Source organism: Schistocerca serialis, chromosome 2, assembly GCF_023864345.2.
Source record: "Schistocerca serialis cubense isolate TAMUIC-IGC-003099 chromosome 2, iqSchSeri2.2, whole genome shotgun sequence".
Lineage (NCBI taxonomy): Eukaryota > Metazoa > Arthropoda > Insecta > Orthoptera > Acrididae > Schistocerca > Schistocerca serialis.
In genome coordinates, this window is record NC_064639.1 from 529,805,496 (window position 1) to 529,830,419 (window position 24,924).

Here is a 24,924-nt window from a genome sequence, read left to right on the forward strand (position 1 = left end):
TGGTATGCGGGGTCGGCTGTGCCGATGAACGGTGTGGAATGAACCGATTGATGTTGCCGCAGCAGCGAATCAGCGAATACAACTGGTCAGTGATGCGTAGGCGGGAGCCGATGGATTCGAATAAGAGTGGTGACAGATAGCTCTGTAGATCGGTAGGTAGTTTGGCAGACCACACAGCCCATAGCGTGGTGTCAGGCATGGTATGTTCGTTCATGAGAAATTGAAGGCGGCGCCAGAGTTGTGAGGGAGTGCATTCCCCCAGGTGCTCCTCGTAGAGAATCTTGATTATTAACTTTTGTGGCGAGCAGGCAAGTCGTTCCACTATAGTCTTCTTTGCAAACTCGTATTTTGGTGCAGGCAGGTAGGTAGTTTGGCAGACCACACAGCCCATAGTGTGGTGTCAGGCATAGTATGTTCGTTCATGAGCAATTGAAGGCGGCGCCAGAGTTGTGAGGGAGTGCATTCCCCCAGGTGCTCCTCGTAGAGAATCTTGATTATTAACTCTTGTGGCGAGCAGGCAAGTCGTTCCACTATAGTCGTCTTTGCAAACTCGTATTTTGGTGCAGGTAGGTAGGTAGTTTGGCAGACCACACAGCCCATAGTGTGGTGTCAGGCATAGTATGTTCGTTCATGAGCAATTGAAGGCGGCGCCAGAGTTGTGAGGGAGTGCATTCCCCCAGGTGCTCCTCGTAGAGAATCTTGATTATTAACTCTTGTGGCGAGCAGGCAAGTCGTTCCACTATAGTCTTCTTTGCAAACTCGTATTTTGGTGCAGGCGGCAGCGAAAGGGGCAGATCACAAATCAAATCCGAGTGGTTGTGGAGGCGTGTGACGAGGCAAAGAAACTTTGAGTTATTGTCAGACACATGATGTAATTCGAACAGATGCTCGATGAGCGTGAACCACGATGCTGGGTTGTCCTCATATAAGGGCATTAGCTTCGGCAGGCAGCCAGGAGGGGGTGACGACGGCAGCTTCAGTGTCTCCTGGGGTAGCAGCTGGACTGAGGTTAAGTTAAAGACCGGCACAGTAGGCCCGGATTTAAACCAGGTGAGCGAATCTGTAGTAGCGGCAGCTGGCATAGTTGACTGTGTTGCACGAAAAGATGGCATGGCAGGCACAGACTGTACCGTGGAAAGGGGCAGACGGATGGCACACGAAGGGGGCCCCGGAACTGGACCATGAGTGACGATTGCTCAATGGAAACGACTTGCTTCCGGACGAGAGACCGGTGCGGCAGACACAGGTGGTGCTGTGGGAGTGGCAGGCAGTTGAGCGACTGGAAATGGGGAGCCCCACAAGTGAGGGTGGGTGGGTGGGAGGGGGAGGGGTTGAGAATGCCATCCGTTTGGAAACTATCTGCTGCATAACATGCCCGTAGTGCATGTTGCGGTCCACTGAGGTAAGGTAAGGGGTCCATGTTATGCGAAACACTGAATTATGCATTTAAATTGGACACAACTGGAACACCACGTGATCAGAACAGATCCAGCGCGTTTTGTAGTAATTGCGGCATTGCACACTGCCTGACAGTAACTGATGTAGCATGCCGGTGGGTGGCTAAATACGTGTTTGAAAGGAGATCACTTTGTTCTTGAAACACTCGATCTGAAGAGACGCAATTTGAAATATTGTTCAGTTCACATTTCACTGTCAGATGGATATAATCCAGTGACGTGAAGCCTGAGTCCATTTTCACTATAACAGCACAGTTGTCTACCATTGAAAACTAATGAGGTTAGCACACGGCATTGGTTGAGAACGTGAATCACTGTGTGTAAATGATGAATACACCGTTGGTGAAGAAACGACAAAAGTCGGTGAGCAGAGTTGTGCTTCCACATCTTCAAACAAGGCATTGTTTGGCATGGTCATTGTGTAGTGCATATAACCTGTTGCATAAACACCGGCTCAGAAGACGTGAAACACGAACGAACTGCGGGGTCACCACTATGGAAAGGGATCGGTAATCGGGATATGGAAAACTTAATTCCCATATATGTTGTAGCTCATATATATTTACTTGACACTGCGTCCATACAGAATGAAGTATAACAAAGCACTGACTGACGTAAAGTTAAGATGGAGACTTGACAGAGCACTTAGAGTTCACAGATATTAAATTTCGTGGTCGATACGAACTATCGACGCCACAAATTTAATTTTACACATAATTTCCCATTTTAGCAAGAAGGAAGGTTTTTTATCATAGCATTCTGGAAAGTAGCTGATTGCATCAGGAACAAGCTGCACACGAATTTCTCTGTGCCCTGTCATCTTTAAATCGTGCCTTCCTATAGGTTCTTTAAGCAGTCCAAACAAATTGAGATTGTAGGGTGATAGGTCCAGGTTGTCAGGAGAATGATGCGTTTCCTGTAGTTTGTAGAGCTGCAGTATTTGGGGCTGCCATTATTGTGGAGGAGGTGACCTGTCGATTCGGTTGGTCTCATCTTTTGCAGTGATATGCATCCCTCACCTTCCTCAACATCTCAGAGTAGTATGTAGCAGTGGCCATGCAGTGCTCAAGCAAAAACTCAATGAGAAGAATGCCTCAATGGTCAGAAAAAATGGTTGAAAGAAACTTGGCTCACTGACAGTGAAGTCTTAGCTTTCACTGGAGCTTCCTGCCCTTTCCTCCATGACTCCTTACTGGCTTGTTTGGTTTTAGAACTGTATTGGTGGACCCATGTTTCTTCACAGGTGATGATCCAACTCAAAAATATATCACTTTCTTTCTCAAACCCTGCTGTAAACCTCTGACAGACCTCCAGATGTCTCAACTTCCAATTTTTCATCAAAAGGCAACACACCCATCTAGAACACACTTTACAGAAATTAGATCATTTATGAAGATCTCCTGACTTATTCCAACCTCATCTGCAATTTCCCATATTCTCACACATTGATTGCCTTCTAGAATGCTAAAATATCATGAATGTTTTCATCTGTAATGCTGGTCTGGGGATGACAGTCATGCTGCTGATTTTCCACATTTCTTATCCTGCCTTGAACTCTTTATGGCAGATACAGAAACATCTCCCTAACAATGTTTGATCACCAAACTGTGCAGCCAATCCTGGAAAACTCTGTTGCTTGAACTCCTTCACAAGCAAGAAATTTTATAATTATGTGTTGTGCAGTGGAGGGGTGCTATTGCTCCAACATTGTGAGCATTACTGAAAAAACTCTTGGAAGTATGTAATGGCTGGCTCTCCCCACTCCTAACAGTCCCACTCAACAATACTAGAAGAGTGGATCCAGTCCTACCAACTGTTGATGCTTAGGAACAAAAATTACATTTATGTTTGATTCACTCTCATAGTAATCTTGACACATTCTGTCCAGCAAAGGATTGTGAAGGATGCAGAATTGGTAATAAATTGGTAATATGATTCTAGTACATACAGATACTATGACTGTAGATAATAAGTGTTCATTGTGTTTAACAATGTGCACTTATGTCTCTTTTTCTTTGTATCACCACATATTCATTGCATTTACTTTGTCTAAGAATTCCATATTCTTGACAGTACTCATCTATGTCAGAAGCTATTGCACATAAAATGTTCATATGTGGATATTTATTTTGTTATGAAAACTGAGGTAAAACTATGATGTTGATTTGGAAAGAATAAGAAGGCAACAATAAGCGTTTCAATACTGAAAAATATACAATGACATGGACATAAGATGTAATGTCACTCAGATAGCTCCAACAGATTTCCTGAGACAAAATGAATATACTTTACACTTTGACAGGAGACATTTAAATTCTTACTGCAATTTATAATCACTAAGAATTTATATGAGATAATGTTCGAAATTGTTTGTTTCTAACATATAAATTCTGTACTGTTTCAATGATGTTGTTAATACATATGGCACAAATGTTTCAGTTTTCATGACTGTATAACATAACACTAGAATTCTGAATTCTATTTACTGAGTTTTTATACAGTTGCATGCATAATAATTTTTCTTACCACCAAAGGGCATACTACCTAGACATAGTAAGGTTAATCTTCACATTCATTTTGACATTCCAATTTCGAAATTGTCTTGGGGTTCCATACCATATCCATATTTGTTCCATGCTGAAAAAAATGTTCTGAATATAAGATTTTCATTTGTCATAAGAAATTTAGGTGTCTGAGCAAACTGTCACATGATACCATGTTTAGCAAAAATAAGTAACACTTTGGTTGATTTTATACTGAAATAATGTCAAACACAAAATTAAATACCTAGAAAATGAAGACATTTGAGAGCTATTTGATATTTTCATGCAAAGATAAAAAGTTTAATATCTTTATAAGGAGTCATAAAAGCTGTTAAACAAAAGTAAGTAATGTATAGGATCATAATGAGTGACTTCAATAAAGAAGGAGAGATAAATAAGAGAATAAAATTTTCTGCAGGAATTGTACAGGAGACACTACTAAAATTTTCTGAAAAGTAAAGAAAAGTATGTCACACATACATTCTCCAGGAAAAATATGTACAATATGTACAGCAAATGAAGTTGGAACCATAACTATAGGCTATATTTTATTATAAAAAAATAATCTTTGAACATTGTGTAAGTCTTAAAATATTACAATACTCTAATCTCTTAACTGGAATACAAACAGTCAAAAGAATTTTTTATTTTGTGTTCTGTAGATCCATATGAGAATATATCTCTGGATATAGAATGAGTGAAATTTTTACAAATTATTGTTTAGTGCACAAGTACATTGTTCTCACCATATAAATAACAGGAACAAATAAGCTAACATATAATCTTACTTATGAGTTATCATACATGACATCTGAACGAATATACTGTTATGCATACAGATATACATGCATTTCAATTTTAAACTACACAATAGCTAGACAAAAAATGATGATTAGGCCATAAAGGCCACAAAAATAGATTTAAGCATACTTAGCATTTTGGCTTAGAAATTCATCTGTACTATAATATGATCCATCTAGAAGGAACTGCCTCAGCTTTTCTTTAAACCTGTGTATATTTCCAACCAGTTCTTTAATTATTGGTGGAAGAGCATTAAAAATCTGGGTGCCACTGTATAAAACTCCCTACTGCACCATGCTCTTTGTGCTTAGATCATAAAGAATATCAAGTTTTCTTCTGGTGTTACAATTATGGGACAAACTATTGGTTTGTTGTTGTAAAGATTTGAAGATCTCTAAATAGATTCCTGCATGAGTGCCTAGGACATAATCCACACATAATTCTTAAGGCTCACTTCTGTGCATGGAACACTTTTCTTGCTATTGGTTGATTTCCCCAGAATATTACACCGTAGGCCATAAGATGATGGAAATAGCCAAAGTGTGCTGTTTTTATTGTGGCCATCTCCCTATTGTCTGATTTGATTCTCATGGAAAATGTTGCTGAGCTTAACCCTTTGGACAGCTCTTGAATATGGTAGTGCCACTTAAGTTTGCTGTCTATTTGCAGACACAAGAACTTGGAGGACTCAACCTTTAGAATCTCATGTTCACCCATTTAGGATAAAAGAACTAATTTGTATTTTTTAGATTGCTGGAAAGACCATTAGTTTGAACCATTTTGTCATATCTGCAAAAGCCTTATTTACTATTTCATTTGATGCATTCCCTTATGGATTATTAACTGCTGTGGTAGTGTCATAAGTGAACATGATGATTTTCCCATGTTCTGTGCTGAGTGGCAGATCATTTATAAATGTTAGAGAAAGAAGTGGGCCCAATACTGAGCCTTGAGCTACTCCAGTGGCAATGTTCCACTCATTTCTAGGTTGTTGGCTCAACCATTCAGTTGTGCATCAGTTTCTCTAGTACCTTAGAAAAAACTGAGAGTAATGTAATGGGTCAATAATTTGAAGCATCAGTCTATTCTCCCTTTGTATAAATTGGTTGTATAAATCCACATTTTAGCCTGTCAGGGAATACGTCTTCCTCCAGGGACATATTATAAATATGGTTGAGGACTGTACTTATTTCTCTACAACAATATTTCAATAATTTGCTGGAAATGTTATCAACTCCAGCAAAGCTTTTACTTTTTAAGGACAGAATTACTTTTTCAATTTCTTTCACTGCCATTTTCCGAACACGCATCTCATCTATTTTGTTAGTTAAGGGGTTAAGCACAAATTCTGTAGCTTTCTTTACCAAACCCAAGCACCCCATTTGATTTGTGACTGTTAAGAAATGAATGTTGAAAATATTAGCCACTATTTCAGGATCATCCACTGTAGTGCACCATTTCTTCGGCAAATGACTCAGCAGCAGCACAAAGGACAGCCTGAGAGGCAGTCCTAGCACCCAACCAGTAAGGCAGTACGTATAGTGCCCAAGAGTGGTGGTACAACCACTCTGCTCCCTAGATAAACAACTCACCGACGGGGAGATCGGTTCTTCATTCATGGAAAATTGAACTACTCTCATCTTCAGGTGGTCACGGGTGTGATTGGCAGGAATGCAGCTTGCAGAGTTGAAGTTTCCTACACAGGCAAATGGCTGTGGACTCATAACAGTAGACTCCATCAGCCAATGGTTGGTAACACTTCATTATATTCACTGGGCCATCCATGCATTAGTGATGCAGATGGAGTGGCCAAACTCTGAGAATAAGTGGAAGGAAGTTGACAGTTCTATAGAAGTCGATGATGTGATGCCCTGTATTGGTGACTGAATGTGCTCCCATTTTTTGAGCTTGTCAGTGCTCCTGGCTAGTCTAGTGTTCAGTTTCAGAGCATCAGAGCATCTCTTTATGCAAAGTTTGCAGCATGAAAAGGTATTGTTTCATTGTCATTAGGTGTGATTAAAATGCATAGCCCCATTACAAAAGAGCTTTGTGCTGCATTGTTATCAAAGTATTGAATCAGGTGTTCCTGACATTTCCTTCACATATTCTGAGGCAATAAACTCCCTGCTTGTTTGTTCTTCACCTCTTCCAAGTATTGACATTGTTTGCACCATCAATGCATACTCAATATGTGTACTCCACTTAGCTTCATCCCAGTCAGTTTCAACAAAATTTTATCCATTGCTTAATTGCTATCCTGATGTACCACATAAACTTGGTAGATAATTTCTTCAAAATGACTATACCTGTTCTGACAATCATTCCCAAAGAAGACACTGAAGCCAATGTAAAACCAGCTAAGTAGCTGATCCTACAATTTATTAATATGGTCATCACTACTTTCAGTTTTATTCACACTGACAGATATCTGTAAAGGTGATACATCATTGAAAATCTAATCCTTTACAGAATGCAGATGACACTCGGTGCGGTGAGTGGTGGAGCGATGAGCTTTAGGGCCCAGTGACACACCAGTAGTTGAGAGACATTTTTTATTCAAATCCAAATACACATCAAGTTTTAACAATGTGAGGTTCACATGACCCACTCTGGTGACTCTGGTTAGCATCAACTCACAGGTGGCTTGCTTCAACCTTGGTGAGGTGTGTTGTCATGTATTGTTGACGGCTGGCTGAGCAACGGCTGGAGACCTGACAATAGGCTATGGTCCTTAGGTCAGTGGCATTATCCTGTTTCTGCTATGATTGTGTCCCACTGTGGAATGACCACACCTGGTGACTCAGTACCCATGTGCATCCACTGTGGGGGCGGACAGGTGAAGACTACTGTGCACGGGACATGATCTGTGCCACATAGCAGGTTTCTGGTGACAGCAGATGTGGATTGTAGGTTGGTGGCACTGTGGTACCAAGTCTCACAAGGAGCTCAGTGCAGGAGGTGGCTGACCTAACCCAGTCTGAAGCCATGGAAGCAGCTGATGGTGGCCATTCACCTCATAATGTAGCATGGATATCGCATCATAGCAGTGCTGCTGGACTTTAAATGAACCTGCCTCAAAATGCACACCTCTGAGGCACATTTTTTGCAGTGTTGCCCAGCCTCTGGTTAAGTAGCGTACAACATGGGTCTTGTCCTGGTGTGGTGCATCGTCCACCTACTCTGGCTATTACTACTGTGTGATGTATGTTTCACCAAGTATGGCTAGTCCACCTGACAATACTTTTGCATATGTGTTAACTGACCCACACATTTCAACACTCCAGTTACCAGCCCATGGATGCTACTACAACACTTTTAGGTGGGTTCCTTACAAACTCCCATAAATTTCACAAAAACTAGGTAGTGACATTATATTGTCCCCTTCCATGGGAAAGACCCGGTCCCTTGGGTCTTGTTCAGGACACATTCTCCACCGTGACTATATCACCCTTGATCTATAAAATGTGTACAAGCTCCCAAGATTATACCAGACTGGCATTTTTAAACTCTATTGCTAACTATACTACATTACACATTACAGTATTTACTACATTAAATTTTATGGCTGCTTCCCCTCTTTCGAAGCTCTACAAATTCATTCTCCATTGCTTGCTCAGGGAATCCAGTCCACTGGAACCTGGGCTACTCATAGGTTGGGTTTCTGAATGGTTAGTTATCTCTGATAAGTAAGAGCTATGAGGAGCAAAATCAGAGTCAGTATGTCACTAGAAACTGTGACCCTCAAGTTTGTGGTTACATGATGCCTATCATCCTGATACAGCATTAATTGTTCCACCAAGATTCACCCATCCTGTGCAGCTATCATGTAACTTATTGAATGAATTAGGCTTGGCTCCCAGGTATCATTCAAGAAGATAAAGTTTTGTCCAGGAAACATCTCTAAGGGCTTATCCAGGTAATACAGCTGTGGCTGTATTATATTTAAAGAGTAACTCCTGTACTGTAGCTGGTAACTGAAGTACTGGTCCCATAGTACCACAAAGAGTTCCAGTAACTAACAGCCCAATGCTTCTTAATTATAAGTGACTTTCTAAATGGGAAAGGGAGCCATGCAAATATATGCTGCCTCCCTTCTCATTCTGATGTTTAAATAATAATAATAATAATAATAATAATAATAATAATTTATTACAGCAAGCATATTATTAAAGATCCCAATACCACAATGGATAAATGCAGACTTTGTAAACAACAAATAGAAACAGTAGATCACATCACAAGCGGATGTACAATACTAGCAAATACAGAATACCCCAGAAGACATGACAATGTCGCAAAAATAATACATCAACAGCTTGCCTTACAACATAAACTTTTAAAACAACACATTCCTACATACAAGTATACACCACAAAATGTACTGGAGAATGATGAATACAAATTATACTGGAACAGAACCATTATAACAGATAAAACAACGCCACATAACAAACCTGACATCATACTCACCAATAAAAAGAAGAAATTAACACAACTAATCGAAATATCCATACCCAATACAACAAACATACAAAAGAAAACAGGAGAAAAAATTGAAAAATACATCCAACTGGCTGAGGAAGTCAAAGACATGTGGCATCAGGATAAAGTTGACATCATACCAATTATACTATCAACTACAGGAGTCATACCACACAATATCCACCAGTACATCAATGCAATACAGCTACATCCAAACATATATATACAGCTACAGAAATCCGTAATTATTGATACATGTTCAATTACCCGAAAGTTCCTAAATGCAATATAACACATACCGTACAGTTAAAAGTAAGTGACGCTTGATCAAGGTCCGCGTCACTCCATTTTTAACCGGACTTAACGTCTGAGAAAGTGAAGATAATAATAATAATATTTTCTTACATCAGAAGTGCCTGATGAACAGCCTCCTTCAAACTGGTCAACTTGACTCTTGCATGCCAGATGCTATTTCCCAGTGACTCCAACAGTCCTCTTACTCTTATTTTGCATTGATACTTGCATCCATGCTTGAACTACCTCTAAATACCAGTTTAGTCTGTTAGCTGATGCTCTGCTATAATTAATTACCTCTCTAGTTAGCTGCTGAGGTATGTGTGTGTTGTTGAACATGCTGTTCTCGAAACTCACAAAGCACGTGGAATGCAAATATACAGTCACCCTATTCCCTTCTGACAATTCTCTAGGGCTTCAGATGTCCTGTTCAGCTCATTTACGTTGTTTGCATCTGCTGACCCAAATAGTGTTTTGAGTATCTTGAGTATGCCTCCATCCCCTTTTTACCCTTCCTTAGTACTCCATTACTACACACTAATTGTTGTAAAGCCGAAAATACCTCTTCAAACTTCTTACCTCCATCCATAGTTCTCATATGCTGAAATCAAACTTAATGAGCATTTGTGACTAGATCATACCACATATTGCTGCCTGAAAAATGTAGCTCCTCTGTCCAAGCTATGACCTGGCAGCACCCATATTCCAACAAAGATGAAAGTGTACAGCATGGGCAAAACTAGTCTTCTCCTTCACTTGCCTTCTCCTAATGGCAACCAGAGGACAGCTCCCTTCTCCCCAGCAGCCAGCTGTCTCCAATCAGCAGCTCTCATCAATTAATTAAAGGTACACATATGATCCTACCTAAAATCACCTTAACAACCTATGTAATACACAAAAAAAGAAAATTATAACCAAACGCAAAACATGTTGATTACCTTGAAGGCCTTAACACATACAGTATACAAGGTATATGGACCTCCTTTCCTGCTGCTCATTCTTCTGCTTGTTACGTTTCCCTTTCTTCCTTGGTTCCACTAATATAATGCCTGGGCTTGCTTCTGGCTCACCCCTGAATGGCTGTAAATGTCTTATATATACAATCGTTGACCTTGTAGGCAACTGCAGCTTTACATTTGCAAGTGATGTGTTTTCAATCACACGTTATGGATCCTGATACTGCGTCATAAACTTGCCTTCCCTTTCAGAGTATATGGACTTGACATCACTCACTGTCCCACCTTGTCTTGAGGTAAAGTTCCCGTACCCCTAACTGCATTCTCTTGGCTTTCAATGCCTTGCTGTTCACCTGTTGGACCTTCTTCCAAACCTCCCTAACTGTTCTCACAAGTTCTTGGACTGACTCTCCATTCCTGCCCCCTTTCTGCTTAATCATATCGAATGGTGATGGCATCTTCTTCTTATCATAAAACATTTTGAATGACAACAGCTCAGTGCTGGTGTGTACCTTCAAATTATATACATTTACCACAAAAGATAAATATGTGTGCCAGTCTGTATGGTGGGGGTTAACATAATAAATAAGCATCCTACCAAATGCCTGATGCCATTTGATTAAGGACAAAGTGAACTAGTTCTCAGTTTTGTCTTTTTTCACTTTCAATGCTGGCACAATTCCTTCAACAGGTCTGACCTGAAGTTCACCCCTTGATCCATAATTATTGTCTCTGGCACCACAAACTTCAACATCTATCTATTCTCTGACACTTAAGGAACTCTAAGTGCTTGTTGGTCAAGCATCAGCAGTCAGCACCACCTCAGTGTAACAAGAAATGTGGTCTGTTATAATCAGCACAAAATGATTCCCTGCTGGAGATCAGCTGAACAGACCCAACATAACCATTCCAATAAAACAATAAGGCAACATCTGAAATAGTACTTCTTTCCAAATCCAATATGCATGCTGCACACATTGACACATTTCCTGATGTACATATCAACATTGCTTTTCCCTCCTCTCCACCAGTATTTCTCTGCCACCTTCTGAGTCCTCACTCTGCACCCTCCATGACCTAACAAAACATGATCACACATCTGTCTTAGCACCTCTTCCCTTAACTTTGCTGGTACAAGCAGCTGTGGTCCTAATCAAATCTCCCTACACAATAATCCATCACACATGCTGAACTGCTGCTGCTTACAGTACTGCTTACACTGTCTGTCTGCACTCTGTGCTGCTTAACACTAAGCAAGGTCTTAAACTAGTGCTTGTATTACTGCTACCTTCTTGCTTAGTGCATCTGCATTTCCGTGTTCCATCCCTGATTTGTTGATTACTTCATACTCAAATTCACTGAGTCTGAATGCCCATCTTGTCTGTCTGTCAGATGAGTCCTTCAAACATAGTAACAACTTCAAAGTAGCATGGTCAGTCTCCACTTTAAACTTCTTCTCATTCAAGTAACACCAGAAGACTCTCACTCTGTACAACAGGCTAAGCATCTCTCTCTCTGTCGTAGAATAATTCCTCTCCGCTCCATTAAATTGTCTTGCAAAAGTGATAGTGAGTTCTCCTGCATTGACCTCCAGGCTCAAAATGCACCAAATGCATCACAAAATAAAATAAATTCCTTTGGAAAATGTGGAAACACTAACTCTGCACTTGACATGAAAACTTCATTTAATGCAGCAAATGCTTTCTGAAAATCCTCAGGCCACACAAATTTGGTACCTTTCCATAGTAATTGTATAAAGGGTCATGCTCTATCTGCAGACTGCCTCATGAATTTTCTACAACTTACGAGGTCCAGGGAAGACAATTACTCCTTGCTTGTTCCTGGGACTGGAAAATCCCACACTCCCTGTGTCAATCTCAGATCAGTTCTCACATCATACTTATTAATTAAATGACCTAAGTAATTTACTTCTTCCAACTCTAAAATGAAATTTTTCAGTACTCAGTGTTAAATGTCAGCCTGTAATTTCTTGAGTACATCCCTCAGGTGTTGACTATGGTCCTGCGCATCTCTTAAAAACACATGTATGTCATCCAGATACACTGAAGATTGATGGGGCTTCAATTCTTTTAACACTCCATCCAATGAACACTGAATTGTTACTGGTGCACTCTTTAAATGAAACAGCATTCTTCTGTACTGATAATGTCCCCAAGATACTCTAAACACAGTCTTCTCTCTGTCCTCTGTGTCCATCTCTAATTTATTGCACTAATTCTCAAGTCAATCACTGTGATTATCAATGGTTTCTGTGGTGTTTGGATGGGGTAAGCATTTGGTAGGTCACATGGCTGTTCAAATGCAAGTAACACCAACAGAACCGATACTTCCTCCCTTTGTCCACAGACTCCTTTGGTACAATAACAATTCTTGCCCCCCCCCTATTCGTATTGTGCTATCAGCCAATCAGCCAACTTTTGATTGACAAACCCCTCCAAAATTGGCTGCAGAGACTGTGGCATATTTTACAACCTTCTGTACACCAGTGCTTCATTCCTTGTAGGAATCTTGTGTTGCATAATGTTCATTACAGGCAATGGTCCTCATAGAAAGAGCAAGTCCTGAAACTATAATAACAGTTCTTCCATCTGGTAAGTCAGACTCCACATTCACACAAAGTGACTTCCCAGTGCCACTCGCCACATGATCATGCAAGCCTTAATGTCATTGCTTGCAGTTTAACTGGACTGTCTTGTAAAAGAGATGCTCCTCAAGGCAAATCAATGTTGATGACAGCTTCCCCCAGAAGGAATGTCCTCCCACAAAGCTCCATCACACATTACTGAAGGTCAATTATGGCATGATGTTAATGCATAAAGTCTAGCTCAAGGATCATACTGCAGCCCTCATTCACATGAGATACCAGTTCCACACACTGCTTAAACTTGGTTTCCTCTAATTTAAAATTCACCATCACTGACCCCAGTGGTCATATCTCACTATCCTACACCACACACAAATCAAAACATGGTGGAGCACATTGCCTCTTACCCACTAAATCTCTAGAGGCCACCAACACATACACTCCTCTGTCCAACAAAAACGTACCCTTCTTACCATCTATTATCCCTGCTATGGCACATTCCACCTCTGTATTCATATCCACTGCATTCAATTGTACTGAGAACACCTTTCAGCAGGTCTGGGGCTCCCTTCTGAGTTTAACGGATGCTTATTAACACCCAGAGCACCCCTGAAATTATTCCTATAATACTGCTGCTGTTTCATACCCTAACTATTGTTATTCCCACAGAATGACTGATAGTTCATACAACCCCCATCACTCTGTGAGTGACAGCACTTCCTCCAAACATGCACCATATGTCCACAATTAAAATACCTCATATCTGCTCAAACACATTTCTCTGATCTCTTACCCCTCTCGCACCATCAATCTCCTTGAGTTCCACTGTTAGCTTCACTGCCAAGTAGAGATCCCTAGGTGCACCAGTGTATGCAGTCCTGATATTGCCAGTACTAAACCTCTTAGGAAAGCAGTGACAGCCCATTGCTTTGCTTCCTAGCAACGCCTTGTTTGCCTCATCACTCTGTGTCAGCTCATATGTATGCACATTAAGTTTCCTAATCCTGTCCACAAAATCCTCCATGGCTTCATTAGGCCTTGACAATAGGTCTTCCACATTTGATAACACAGCCTCAGAGGACCTACTGGAAAAGGGAGAAAAAAGGTTCACTTAGCCAGATCCAGCCCCTAGATTCTGCAACTTCAAAAACCCCAAGTCGCCTTTCTCTGCTAATTTATTGTTTACAAGTATATTCTCTACCCTTAACTGAGCTACCTGATCAATTAATGATTGCATAGCTTCCTCACTGGTGACATCTTGAGTCTCTGATTATGCCATTGCATCACTCTTACTCATATTTACAATTTCAGTAATAATAACTCAAAAATAACAGGGACTGAACACTCTTCAGTTACCAACAATGTCACATTTATTTATTCTATCTAAGCACAAACCATCTGAACTCCCTATAGTGTCTTGCCATATGGCCAAAATGATGATGTAAAACAAACAAATGCCACAGATTTGGCACAAAGGACAGAATTCCCAAGTAAATTACACCGTTCACATGACATGGGCTCCAGCCATCCCTAGAATTACCCCTAAACTAAGAGAGTTTCCATGGCTCCTCCAGCCTCAAAAAAGTAACTCTGCAGCTACGCTGCCATCAAGCTCTCAACCCCATGATGATCACCAAAACACAAACTATAGCCTCAGTCATCTCACAATGATGATATCACAACTTTGATTTGGATGTTGCATTGCAGGGAGTGATACACCCTCTGCTGCCCACAGTAGTGACATCAGTTCTCCTCACATCACCTTGTAGAGTAGACAGCACTTGGGGTGAGGGATGGAGTGACAGGCCAATGGGCCCAAAGACTCACTGGTGGTCAAGAGGAATGTTTTGAACAATTCCATCACAGTAACATGAGACCAACACACCACACTCTGGCGATGCTGGCCAGCATAGACTCGAAGGTAGCCGGCTTCTGTCATGGTGAGGAGTCACATGCATAGGCACCCTGCATTGCTGATGTCAGGCCAAACAATGGCTAGTGGCCTGTCTCAATCCTTGTGACAGTGTTTGACAATTCTGATTTTTCTTTTTTTTTTTTTAAAAAAAAACAGTAATTTTGGTTTTTCTCTTATTTTTCTACTTATAATTATTAACTCAGTAATTTGAAAACTAGGGCTACCTATCAAGGTGATAGATTTATCTGCTTACAACATACTTGATAGTTTATTTGTAAGAGTAGAAGTGCTTCAAATACACTGTAAACTATTTCGTTGACATGCTGTATCTTTGTTCATGCCAAGTAGCCAAGTCAGTCTCTCTCTGGTACTAGAAATATTCACTTCTTGTACAGTGCACAAGTTAATGTCATGTGCATCTTTACCAAGCCCTGATTAAATGTGGTTCTAGTTCAGCATTTCTATATGTATGTTATTTATTGCGGCTAGCATAAACACAGTAACAGCACCAACAGTGTCATCACCATTATCATGATCATCATTATCAACAACAACAACAAAAAAGAAATGCCATGTATAAGCAGTGCTAAAACATATTAAACTAAATTTATTATATGGATCATCAAGACAACAGCTTAGTTTTTGCAAAAATTGCATGACTACCTATGAAACTTAGGGATGTTAATTGCTAGAAACAGAATTCTGAACCATCTTGTATAAGTTGATTAATATCAAACTAAGAATACATTACCTTTGATCATATTTTCATTTTGTTGTAGTTTGTGTCTGAATGAATTGAAGTTGAAATCAGGTACCATTCCTCCTAACTGTTTTGGTAGTATCTCATAAGGCACATATTCATGCAAAGAAGACATGTTTCTACCATGAACATGAATCTGAAAAATTCAGTTATCAAAAACAAGTCTAATGTTTCCCTGTTCATAGTGCATATTAAAAACATGACATTATATTGGCACTACATTAGAATACAGAAAGAAGGAAAGAAGCTGTTTCAAAGTACACCAATACCATTTCAATACGATACTCACTCTTTGTCTCATCTTCTCTTTCAAAAATGGTTTAGAAATTGCAAACACAGCAGCAAAAAGTGATGGTGCATTTACAATATGGACACCCTTCAGCCTCAAAGGAAAGCTGTCCTGTAAAATCATATTTTCATAGATGAAATGTGATTACTCAAACATATCTCTTTTGCAGACATACATGACTGACAATTAATATTAGTTGCAAAAACAGAATGCTGATTTTTACCTGGAACATTTTAATGAAAAGTGATAAGTTTGATGGTGTTGCAACTAGGAAATGTTGAAGTCCATACCCTTTCATATCCACAATAAATACTGCACCAGAGATATGAACGTGAGGATCTTCACAACAAAACGAAAGCACTGTTGCTATTGTCTGGAAGCATTCTTCTACTACGATCTTTTTGTAATCCAGTTTTTCTGAAAGAATCATTTAATTAACCTTAGTAATAAAATAATAATTCCATTACACACAATCTGAACAGTTAATAATACAGTCATGCTCATAAATTAAGAATGACGTTGATACAGGGTGAAACAACGCTCTGGTGGGCAGTTTGCGGGTTTAAATCGCCTCGAGATATGACCATGCGGTGCATTTGACCTGCGGTTATCACGTGGTGGCACTGGCAGCAGTCCACATATGCAGAGGTGTGTTGGTGCATGTCAGCAAGTAAGTGTGCAGACGTTTTCAGACGTGGTAATGGTGACTGTGTGTTGAAAATGGCTCAAAGAACACATATTGATGACGTTATGAGAGGTAGAATACTATGGCAAATGGAGGCTGGTCAAACAGAGCAGGTCGTATAATGGGTCCTCCATGTGCCACAAAGTGTGATCTCAAGATTATGGCAACAATTCCAGCAGACAGGAAATGTGTCCAGGCGTTACAGTACAGAATGTCCACAGCATACAACACCATAAGAAGACTGACATCTCACCATCAGTGCCCACAGATGGCCATGGAGTACTGCAGGTAGCCTTGCTCAGGACCTTACTGCAGCCACTGGAACAGTTGTCTCCAGACACACAGTCTACAGACAACTGAAAAGACATGGTTTATTTGCCCAGAGATTTGCAAGGTGCATACCACTGATCCCTGGTCACAGGAGAGCCTGTAAAGCCTGGTGTCAAGAACACAGTAAATGGTCACTGGAACAGTGGTCCCAGGTTATGTTCAAGTATGAGTTCAGGTATAGTCTGAACAGTGATTCTTGTTGGGTTTTCATCTGGTGTGAACCAGGAACCAGATACCAGCCCCTTAATGTCCTTGAAAGGGACCTGTATGGAGGTCGTGGTTTGATGGTGTGGTGTGGGATTATGATTGGTGCATGTACACCCCTGCACGTCTTTGACAAAGGAACTGTAACAGGTCAGGTGTATCGGGATGTCATTTTGCACCAGTATGTCTGCCTTTTCAGGGGTGCAGTGGGTCCCCCTTCCTACTGACGGATGATAATGCACGGCCCCTCTGAGCTGCCATTGTTGAGGAGTACCTTGAAACAGAAGATATCAGGTGAATGGAGTGGCCTACCTGTTCTCCAGACCTAAACCCCATTGAGCACATCTGGGATGCTCTCGGTCGATGTATCGCTGCACATCTTCAAACCCCTACGAGACTTCAGGAGCTCCGACAGGCACTGGTGCAAGAATGGGAGGATATACCCCAGCAGCTGCTCAACGACCTGATCCACATTATGCCAACCCATTGTGCGGCCTGTGTACATGTGCATGGTGATCATATCCCATACTGATGTCAGGGTACATGTGCAAGAAACAGTGGCATTTTGTAGCACATGTGTTTTGGGATGGTTTTCTCAACTTATCACCAATACTGTGGACTTACAGCTCTGTGTCATGTATGTTCCCTATGTGCCTATGCCATCAGCACCAGTTTTGTGTAGTGCCACATTGTGCACATTCTGCAATTATCCTTAATTTATGAGCATGAGTGTAGTTGTACTAAAGAAAAAATTATAGTGAGACAACCAAGGTGTTACATTATGTGAAAAATATCTGTCATTGAAGAATGTAAATGTTCATACTCAATCTGAAGATTCAAAATCAATAAAGAATTAAATTTTCAATATCAAAATATTTAGGTGCAAGTATATGGACACTATTCATATGCAGTTCTTAGTATTTAAGAATGACACTTACCAAACCGCATGATCACTACAATCCTCCCATCATTATCTTTTTGGTCTAGAACTGTCATTATGTCCATGTCATAAACATATCCTTTTTCTGATGGAAGGCAACATTCAAGTTGTTTTGGATAAGCCTTCTTAACTTTGTAAAAGTTCTTGAGCTGAAGAAAAAGTGAAAGGGTATTTTAACATAATGTTGCAGTAGGAAAACTCAGTTAAGCACTCTCAAATGTTAATTTACTTCCCTGATCATAACTACTCACAAGATCCAAGAAATTGAGATTCATAAGAAGGATTAGAAATGGCAATGATTTCATGTGATATGTTGAGGTGTAAGTTTCTTTATGGAAGCAGAAAACAACTTTTATGAAAAGAAAAATTTTTGAAACTAGCATCACTAATTCAGTTAAATGTAGTGATGAGACGAATATTTGACCTGTCAATGAAATGGAATGCTGTTACACATATATAGATGAAAGGTTCATTTATGCACCACAATCTGCTGCTTTAAATAAACCAAATTTCTTCACAGTTCAAATACTGAATCTGATTCTATACCTACAGGAGATTGACAAAAATAAGGAAATACCATGAAAAAGGCATCCTTGAACATAACTGGAGATGCTGGCCAAACCAGCAAGCCAGAAAGTTCCACTGTATTATCTGACCACGGATAGTATTTGTACAATGTCCTCAATACACTGCAGGTGTCAGTTGTGATCAGAGTGGTGTTCTGTGTAGTAGTGCATGGATTATATCATTGCTGAGTGCATTCGATTGTGTACACATTGTTAGTGCTCATATGGTGGATCCTACTATACACAAATTACCAAAGTGTTCGACATATCAAGAGCCACCATATCAAAGATTTGTCCCACATACAGGGAAAGCAGAAGAATAAAATCTGCTAAGTCATATCTTGAATGGAAGTGGGTGTTGAGTGATTGTGACAGATGGTCATTGAAGAGGATTATGACAGAGAAAAAAGGTGACGGCAGCTACAAAACTCACTGCAGAACTGAATGTCTCACTCACAAACTCTGTTAGCACCAAAACAACATGGAGGGAGCTCTAAAGCAGGGAATTCCAAAACCATGCCTCAGTGATGCAAAAGGCTGTATCAGGAAAATGGAGTGCTTTAGCCACAATGCCTGGACTGTGGAGCAACAGAAGATAATCATGTGGTCAGATGAGTCTTGTTTCATACCATTTTCAACTTCTGTCTGAGTTTATGTTTCAAGAGTAAAACATGGTGGGAGTTCAGTGATGATTTGAACAGCCATTTCATGGCATTTCATGGACCCTGCAGTTATTCTGCAAAACTGCATTATTAACAAGGATTATGTGATAGTTGTGGCTGATCAGGTAAATCCCATGGTAAAATGCTTGTTCCCCAATGGTGATTATTTGTTCTAAGTTGACAGGACCTCTGTTCACACAGCTCGTGTCCTCCAGTACTTGTTTTGAGTGCACATGGATGAACTGTTGCATCTCTGCCGACTACCACATTCACCAGGTCTCAATAATGTTGTTCTTTTGTGAACTACTTTGGAGGGAAGGGTGCACAATCACTATCTACTTCCATCATGATTACCTTTCTTATAGATTAACCAAAGTTTTATGGCATTGATGGTGTAGCCAGCCCACGTATATTGTCATATTTAACCATAAGTATGCAGAAAGCTGTACGTAGTAATTCAACCAATGTAGTCTGGGGACATTATTGTGAATGAGGAGAAATCACATATGGGATTCCCCAAGGCTCAGTCTTAGGTCCTTATATATGTAAATGATCTTCTGTCTAATATAAAACAGGGAGAATTAATTCTTCTTTCAAATGACATTTGTACTGTAATCAATCCAAGCACACATACACCAACAGTTGAAATGCTTAACAATGTTCTTAGAAATGTTATTGACTTGTTTTCTGTGAATGGACTCACTCTTAGTTTTAAAAAGACAGAAAATAATCAGTTTTGCACATCTAGGGGTACTACACCAAATATAAGTGTAACACATTGTGAGAAAATAATAACTAGCATGGAAACATCAAAATTTTTGAGTATCCATAGTGATGAGAATTTAAAATGGAAAAAGGACAGTTCAGAACTCTTCAAACAACTTATTTCAGCCACATTTGCACTTAAAATCACGGCAAATCTTGGAGAGAGACAAATCAGGAAGGTGACATATTTTACATATTTACATTCAATAATGTCATATCAAATAACGTTCTAGGGAAACTCATCTTTAACAAACACTTGCTGTAAGAATGAGATATGGTCTTTACACATGATCATCCTGTAGACATGTGTTTAAGGAGCTGGGAATTCTGACAATTGCTTCACAATGTATTTATTCCCTCATGAATTTTGTTGTTCAAATGGAGCAATGATGTACATAACAGCAAATCCAGAAGGAAAAATGACATTCATTACTCCACATTAATGCCGCCTTTGGCAAAAAAGGGGCACACAATGCCATGAGTAAAATTTCTGATAACTTACTCAGCAACATAAACTGCCTGATAGACACCAAAGTAAAATTTTAAAACAAACTGAAAAAGTTTGTTCTTAACAACTCCTTCCTTTCTGTAGAAGAATTTATATCACAGTAATGTTTACTTTTATTTGTGTACTTATTTTAATTAGTCTTTTGATCATATGTAGTAAAATGAACATGATGATACTGAGTTTAACTGTAGTCATTACAGAGAACAGTTTTCAAGATTATATATAGTTCTAATTGTTATGTGTTACAAAAGTTACAGATCTATCCTTTATTGTAGTTCAAGTACTCAATTAATGAATAGAAACAGTAATACTACAGATATTCTTTAACGGATCTTTCAAAAGCATTAGCTTTTAGTATACATTTTATATCATTTGGCAACTTATTGAATTTTTCTATTTGATTGACTGGTAGTAAATGCAAGTTACATTTTAATTTAGTGTTATGATTACGTCAGTCACATATTTTTCTAATACATGATCATTTCCAATAACATTTTATAAAAATATATATTAGTGAGCCAAGAGTACACAGTATGACAGAGGTAGCACTTTCATGTTTTAAATATTGGTTTACATGTCTATCTCAGCTCCCTGTAATAATCCTATTGACCCTTTTTGGATTCTGCAGGTCTCCAAAGCTGCTCTTGAGTTTCCCCAGAATATGAGTCTGCATTTTAGATGAGCATTAAAATATGTGTAACAGACAATTACTTGAGAGTGTTCATTCATGCATCCTTATAGAGCCCTTAAAACGGCAGCTAGTACTCAACTTGGCATTAATGTTTTCAATATGTTTGTCTTGTTTTAGGTCACTTTGAATTTAAATGCCAAAAATTTTGTCTCATCTTTATTCACAATAGGTTGTTGGATGACCATGCTGTCTGTTTTAATGTTATGAAAAGGGTAGTTGCTAATCACCAATCACCATATAGTGGAGAAGCTGCGTTGCAGATAGGCACAACAAAAAGAGTCTGTGTGTGTGTGTGTGTGTGTGTGTGTGTGTGTGTGTGTGTGTGTGTGCTATTTTTGACGAAGGCCTTGAAGCTAACTGTCCAACAGTCTTTTTGTTCTGCCTGTCTACGACTCAGCACCTCCACTGTATGGTGTGTAGCAACTATCCTTTTCATAATATTGTTACATTCCAACCTAGATTTTCCAAGATATTGTTTTGACTGTTATGGAAATTAAATCCTACTGTTTTCTTTTTGTTTATTATAAGATGATTTGTTGCTTATCCTTTACTTCGTTGATTTGTAACAGAGTTTACTTCATGTTGGATATCATCATTTTTTTGCTGCTTTCACTAATACTGTTGTGTGTCATGACCCATCATGTATATCTAGATCAGTGATGTATATCAGCAAGAGAAGAGGTCCCTTTATTGATTCCTGAGGTACCCTACAGGTGATTGGGTGTTCTTCTGGGGTGATTGGGTGTTCTTCTGACAGGTATTCTGAGACTTTTTCTGCTTTTTAATCTACATGTCTAATGCACACTTTTTGCTTGTGGTCACTGAGAAATGAACAGATCCATTCATTTACTAATCCCCTAATGCATAGTACTCTAACTTGTTTAGAAGTGTTCTGTGGTTTACCATGTTGAAAACTTTAGAAATCTAAAAATATACCTGAAATTTGCTGTTTTTCATCAACGGCTTTTAAAACAGCGGTTATACATTCATGGATTGTTGTCTCAGTTGATTTCTTACTTTGGAAACCATGTTGAGAACTGGCTAATGTTCCATTTTTATTAATAATCGTTATTAACTTATTACACATCACTTTATCCAATACTTTTGTAAAACAGCATGTTAATGTAATGTGTCAGTAATTTGGCACAATGTATTTATTAACAGCATTGAATATCAGAAAAACTTATAATATTTTTAGCTAATCAGGGAAGATGCTCATCTCTAATGAGAAGTTACATATATGAATGAGGAGGTCAATAACATTTTGGAGCAGTACCTGGTAAGATTCTACTGGGTCTGTTATCAATTCCTGCTGAGTATGTTGTTTTTAGATCTTTAACACGACTGACTGTTTCCTCCCTGCCTTCATGATCTGCAAACATTGATAGTTTACAGCTGATTATCTTATTTTCTGCCGATTTCCAACAAAACTAGTTTTTGTTAAATTCTCAGTTACTACAGTGAAGCAGCTGTTGAATACATTTGCTATTTCAGTTGGTTCTGTAATCTTTTTATTGTAATGTAACAATAGCTTCAATTTTATTTGTAGATTAAAAAAAAAATTCTATACCTATCACTGTGCATTCTTTTTGCCTGTTTTATGACCTTTTGTAAAATTTTTGTGCATGTTTTGTTGTGAAAGTGCATATATGCTGTGACATTATTTCCCTTGCAGATTTGGTGTTTTCTTTTCCTCTGGCAAGAAGTTCTAATTCCTTTAGTAATCTAGCCATTGCCTATTGCATTAGTTCTGATATTTACCATTTTCAGAGGGAAGGCAGTATCAAAATGTTGTATCAGTTTTTCTAGAAATATGTTACATTTTGTATCCATACTTTGCACTTCATAGAAGATGATGAGTAGGAATTACTAATTTATAAAGAAGACTTTTTAATGTTCAGCATGGAGAAATATTAAAAATTAATTTGCAGCATGAATGTGAAATGACTGATTCCACATCATAACAATTTATCACAAAAATGATCCACAGAACATGAAAGTAACTAATTAACTAGAACTTGCTATTATTTTGCAGGAAGAACAGTATAAAATACCCTTGCAAAACAAATGGGATTTGTATTTATCTATTCAAGAAGACTGGCAGCTGTTTTGAATCCCAGTGGTTTTCTAACACCATTCTTAGGCATGTTAATGTGTTGTGTTTTTAGTGTTTCCATATTTTTGTCCACCCTCTCATATGTACCTATGAATACAGGTAAAACAAATGTCTGTGGTGATACAGTTCCACAATCTTACCAGTCTGAAGGCTTCATTCACATTGTGCTTCCTCGCTCTTAAAAAAGCTAAGAGGAATGTGTCATCAGTTCTTGAATAGAGCCCTTTTTCACCTGAAAATCACCAAACATTTTTTTAAAAATGTTTTCATCATGTAGTTGTAACCATTCAAAAGAAGAACTTTGTAATTTCTTGACTGTATTTTTATAAGAAATAACTCCAAAATGTGGATGCTCAAAAAGCACTGTCACAAAAGGTGGAAAAGTTGCAAAACTTTTATATCCTTACAATAACTTTTTAGAGTACAACTTTTTTGTGGAATTATACCAATTAACAGGTGGCCCTTTCATAATAGCTGTTGACTGTTGTAAGGTACATATAGTCACCCAGAAATACTTATGGTGTGGTAGAGCGTCATAAATCTATAAACTGACAAGTGTGATCTTTTTAATGAAACCAGCAAGGATGATTAGATGATGAATGTGGGTGGAGTTCCTGGAATGAATTCACATCTTGCGGTGGAGCATTAGTTAAGGTGTTGAACTCACATTCAAAAGGAGCAGTTTTCTAATCCCTATCTGGCCATCCAATTTTTTTATTTCTTAGTCTCCCATCCTTGTTCTATATGAGCTGGTGCACAAGCTCAAATGATGATCTAATCAACTGGCTGTCAAACCAGAACCTTCCTTTTTGGAGATACATTGAGACAACTTAAAATAATGGGTAAACAAATGACTGCACAAGAAGTCTTGAGAATGTTTCAGTCATACCCTTTAGGCATTAGCAATGGTGCATGTTAGAGGTGAAAAACCAGGCAGCAATGATGGGAGTACATTATGTCAAATCAAAATGCAATGCAATACTAAATTAAATTAAATGGAACAAATGCTACAATCTCCAAAGAAGTCAAGATATTGGGTTAAAGATTGTGAACAAAATGGAGGGCTTTGCTCAATAGTTGACTATGATTAATGAAACTGATAAAAAAAGTAACCTGAAAACTGGTAGCTAGCATGATCCGAGGGCATGATATCTGAAATGGCCAATGGGCAACTGCCATAACTTAACCTTTTCAGACTGTGTAATATGATAATTTTGTTACTGGAGACAATTTTGATAATATTAATGGCAGCACAAGTATTGAAGTTAGCTACAGATCTCAATTGAAATTAAACTTATTAAGCATGCTTTGAAAACATTCCAATCATTATATGTTTCCTGATGTAAGACTCAATT

General features: G+C 38.9%; 1 protein-coding gene across 6 annotated transcripts in view; it reads right to left on the reverse strand.

Annotated features, from left to right (window-relative positions):
* Positions 1-3,625: 3,625 nt before the first annotated feature.
* Positions 3,626-24,924, reverse strand: part of LOC126457500 (clavesin-2-like) — a 132,644-nt gene continuing 111,345 nt past the window's right edge. For all 6 annotated transcript variants that reach the window (XM_050093810.1, XM_050093814.1, XM_050093811.1 and 3 more), the window contains 6 exons: positions 23,710-23,801; positions 18,260-18,410; positions 16,326-16,519; positions 16,103-16,213; positions 15,805-15,949; positions 3,626-4,094 (listed from right to left, as the gene is read on the reverse strand). In XM_050093810.1, the coding sequence (XP_049949767.1) occupies positions 4,030-4,094; positions 15,805-15,949; positions 16,103-16,213; positions 16,326-16,519; positions 18,260-18,410; positions 23,710-23,801 (758 nt within the window). In that variant the 3' untranslated portion in view covers positions 3,626-4,029. The remainder of the gene's footprint in view (positions 4,095-15,804; positions 15,950-16,102; positions 16,214-16,325; positions 16,520-18,259; positions 18,411-23,709; positions 23,802-24,924) is intronic.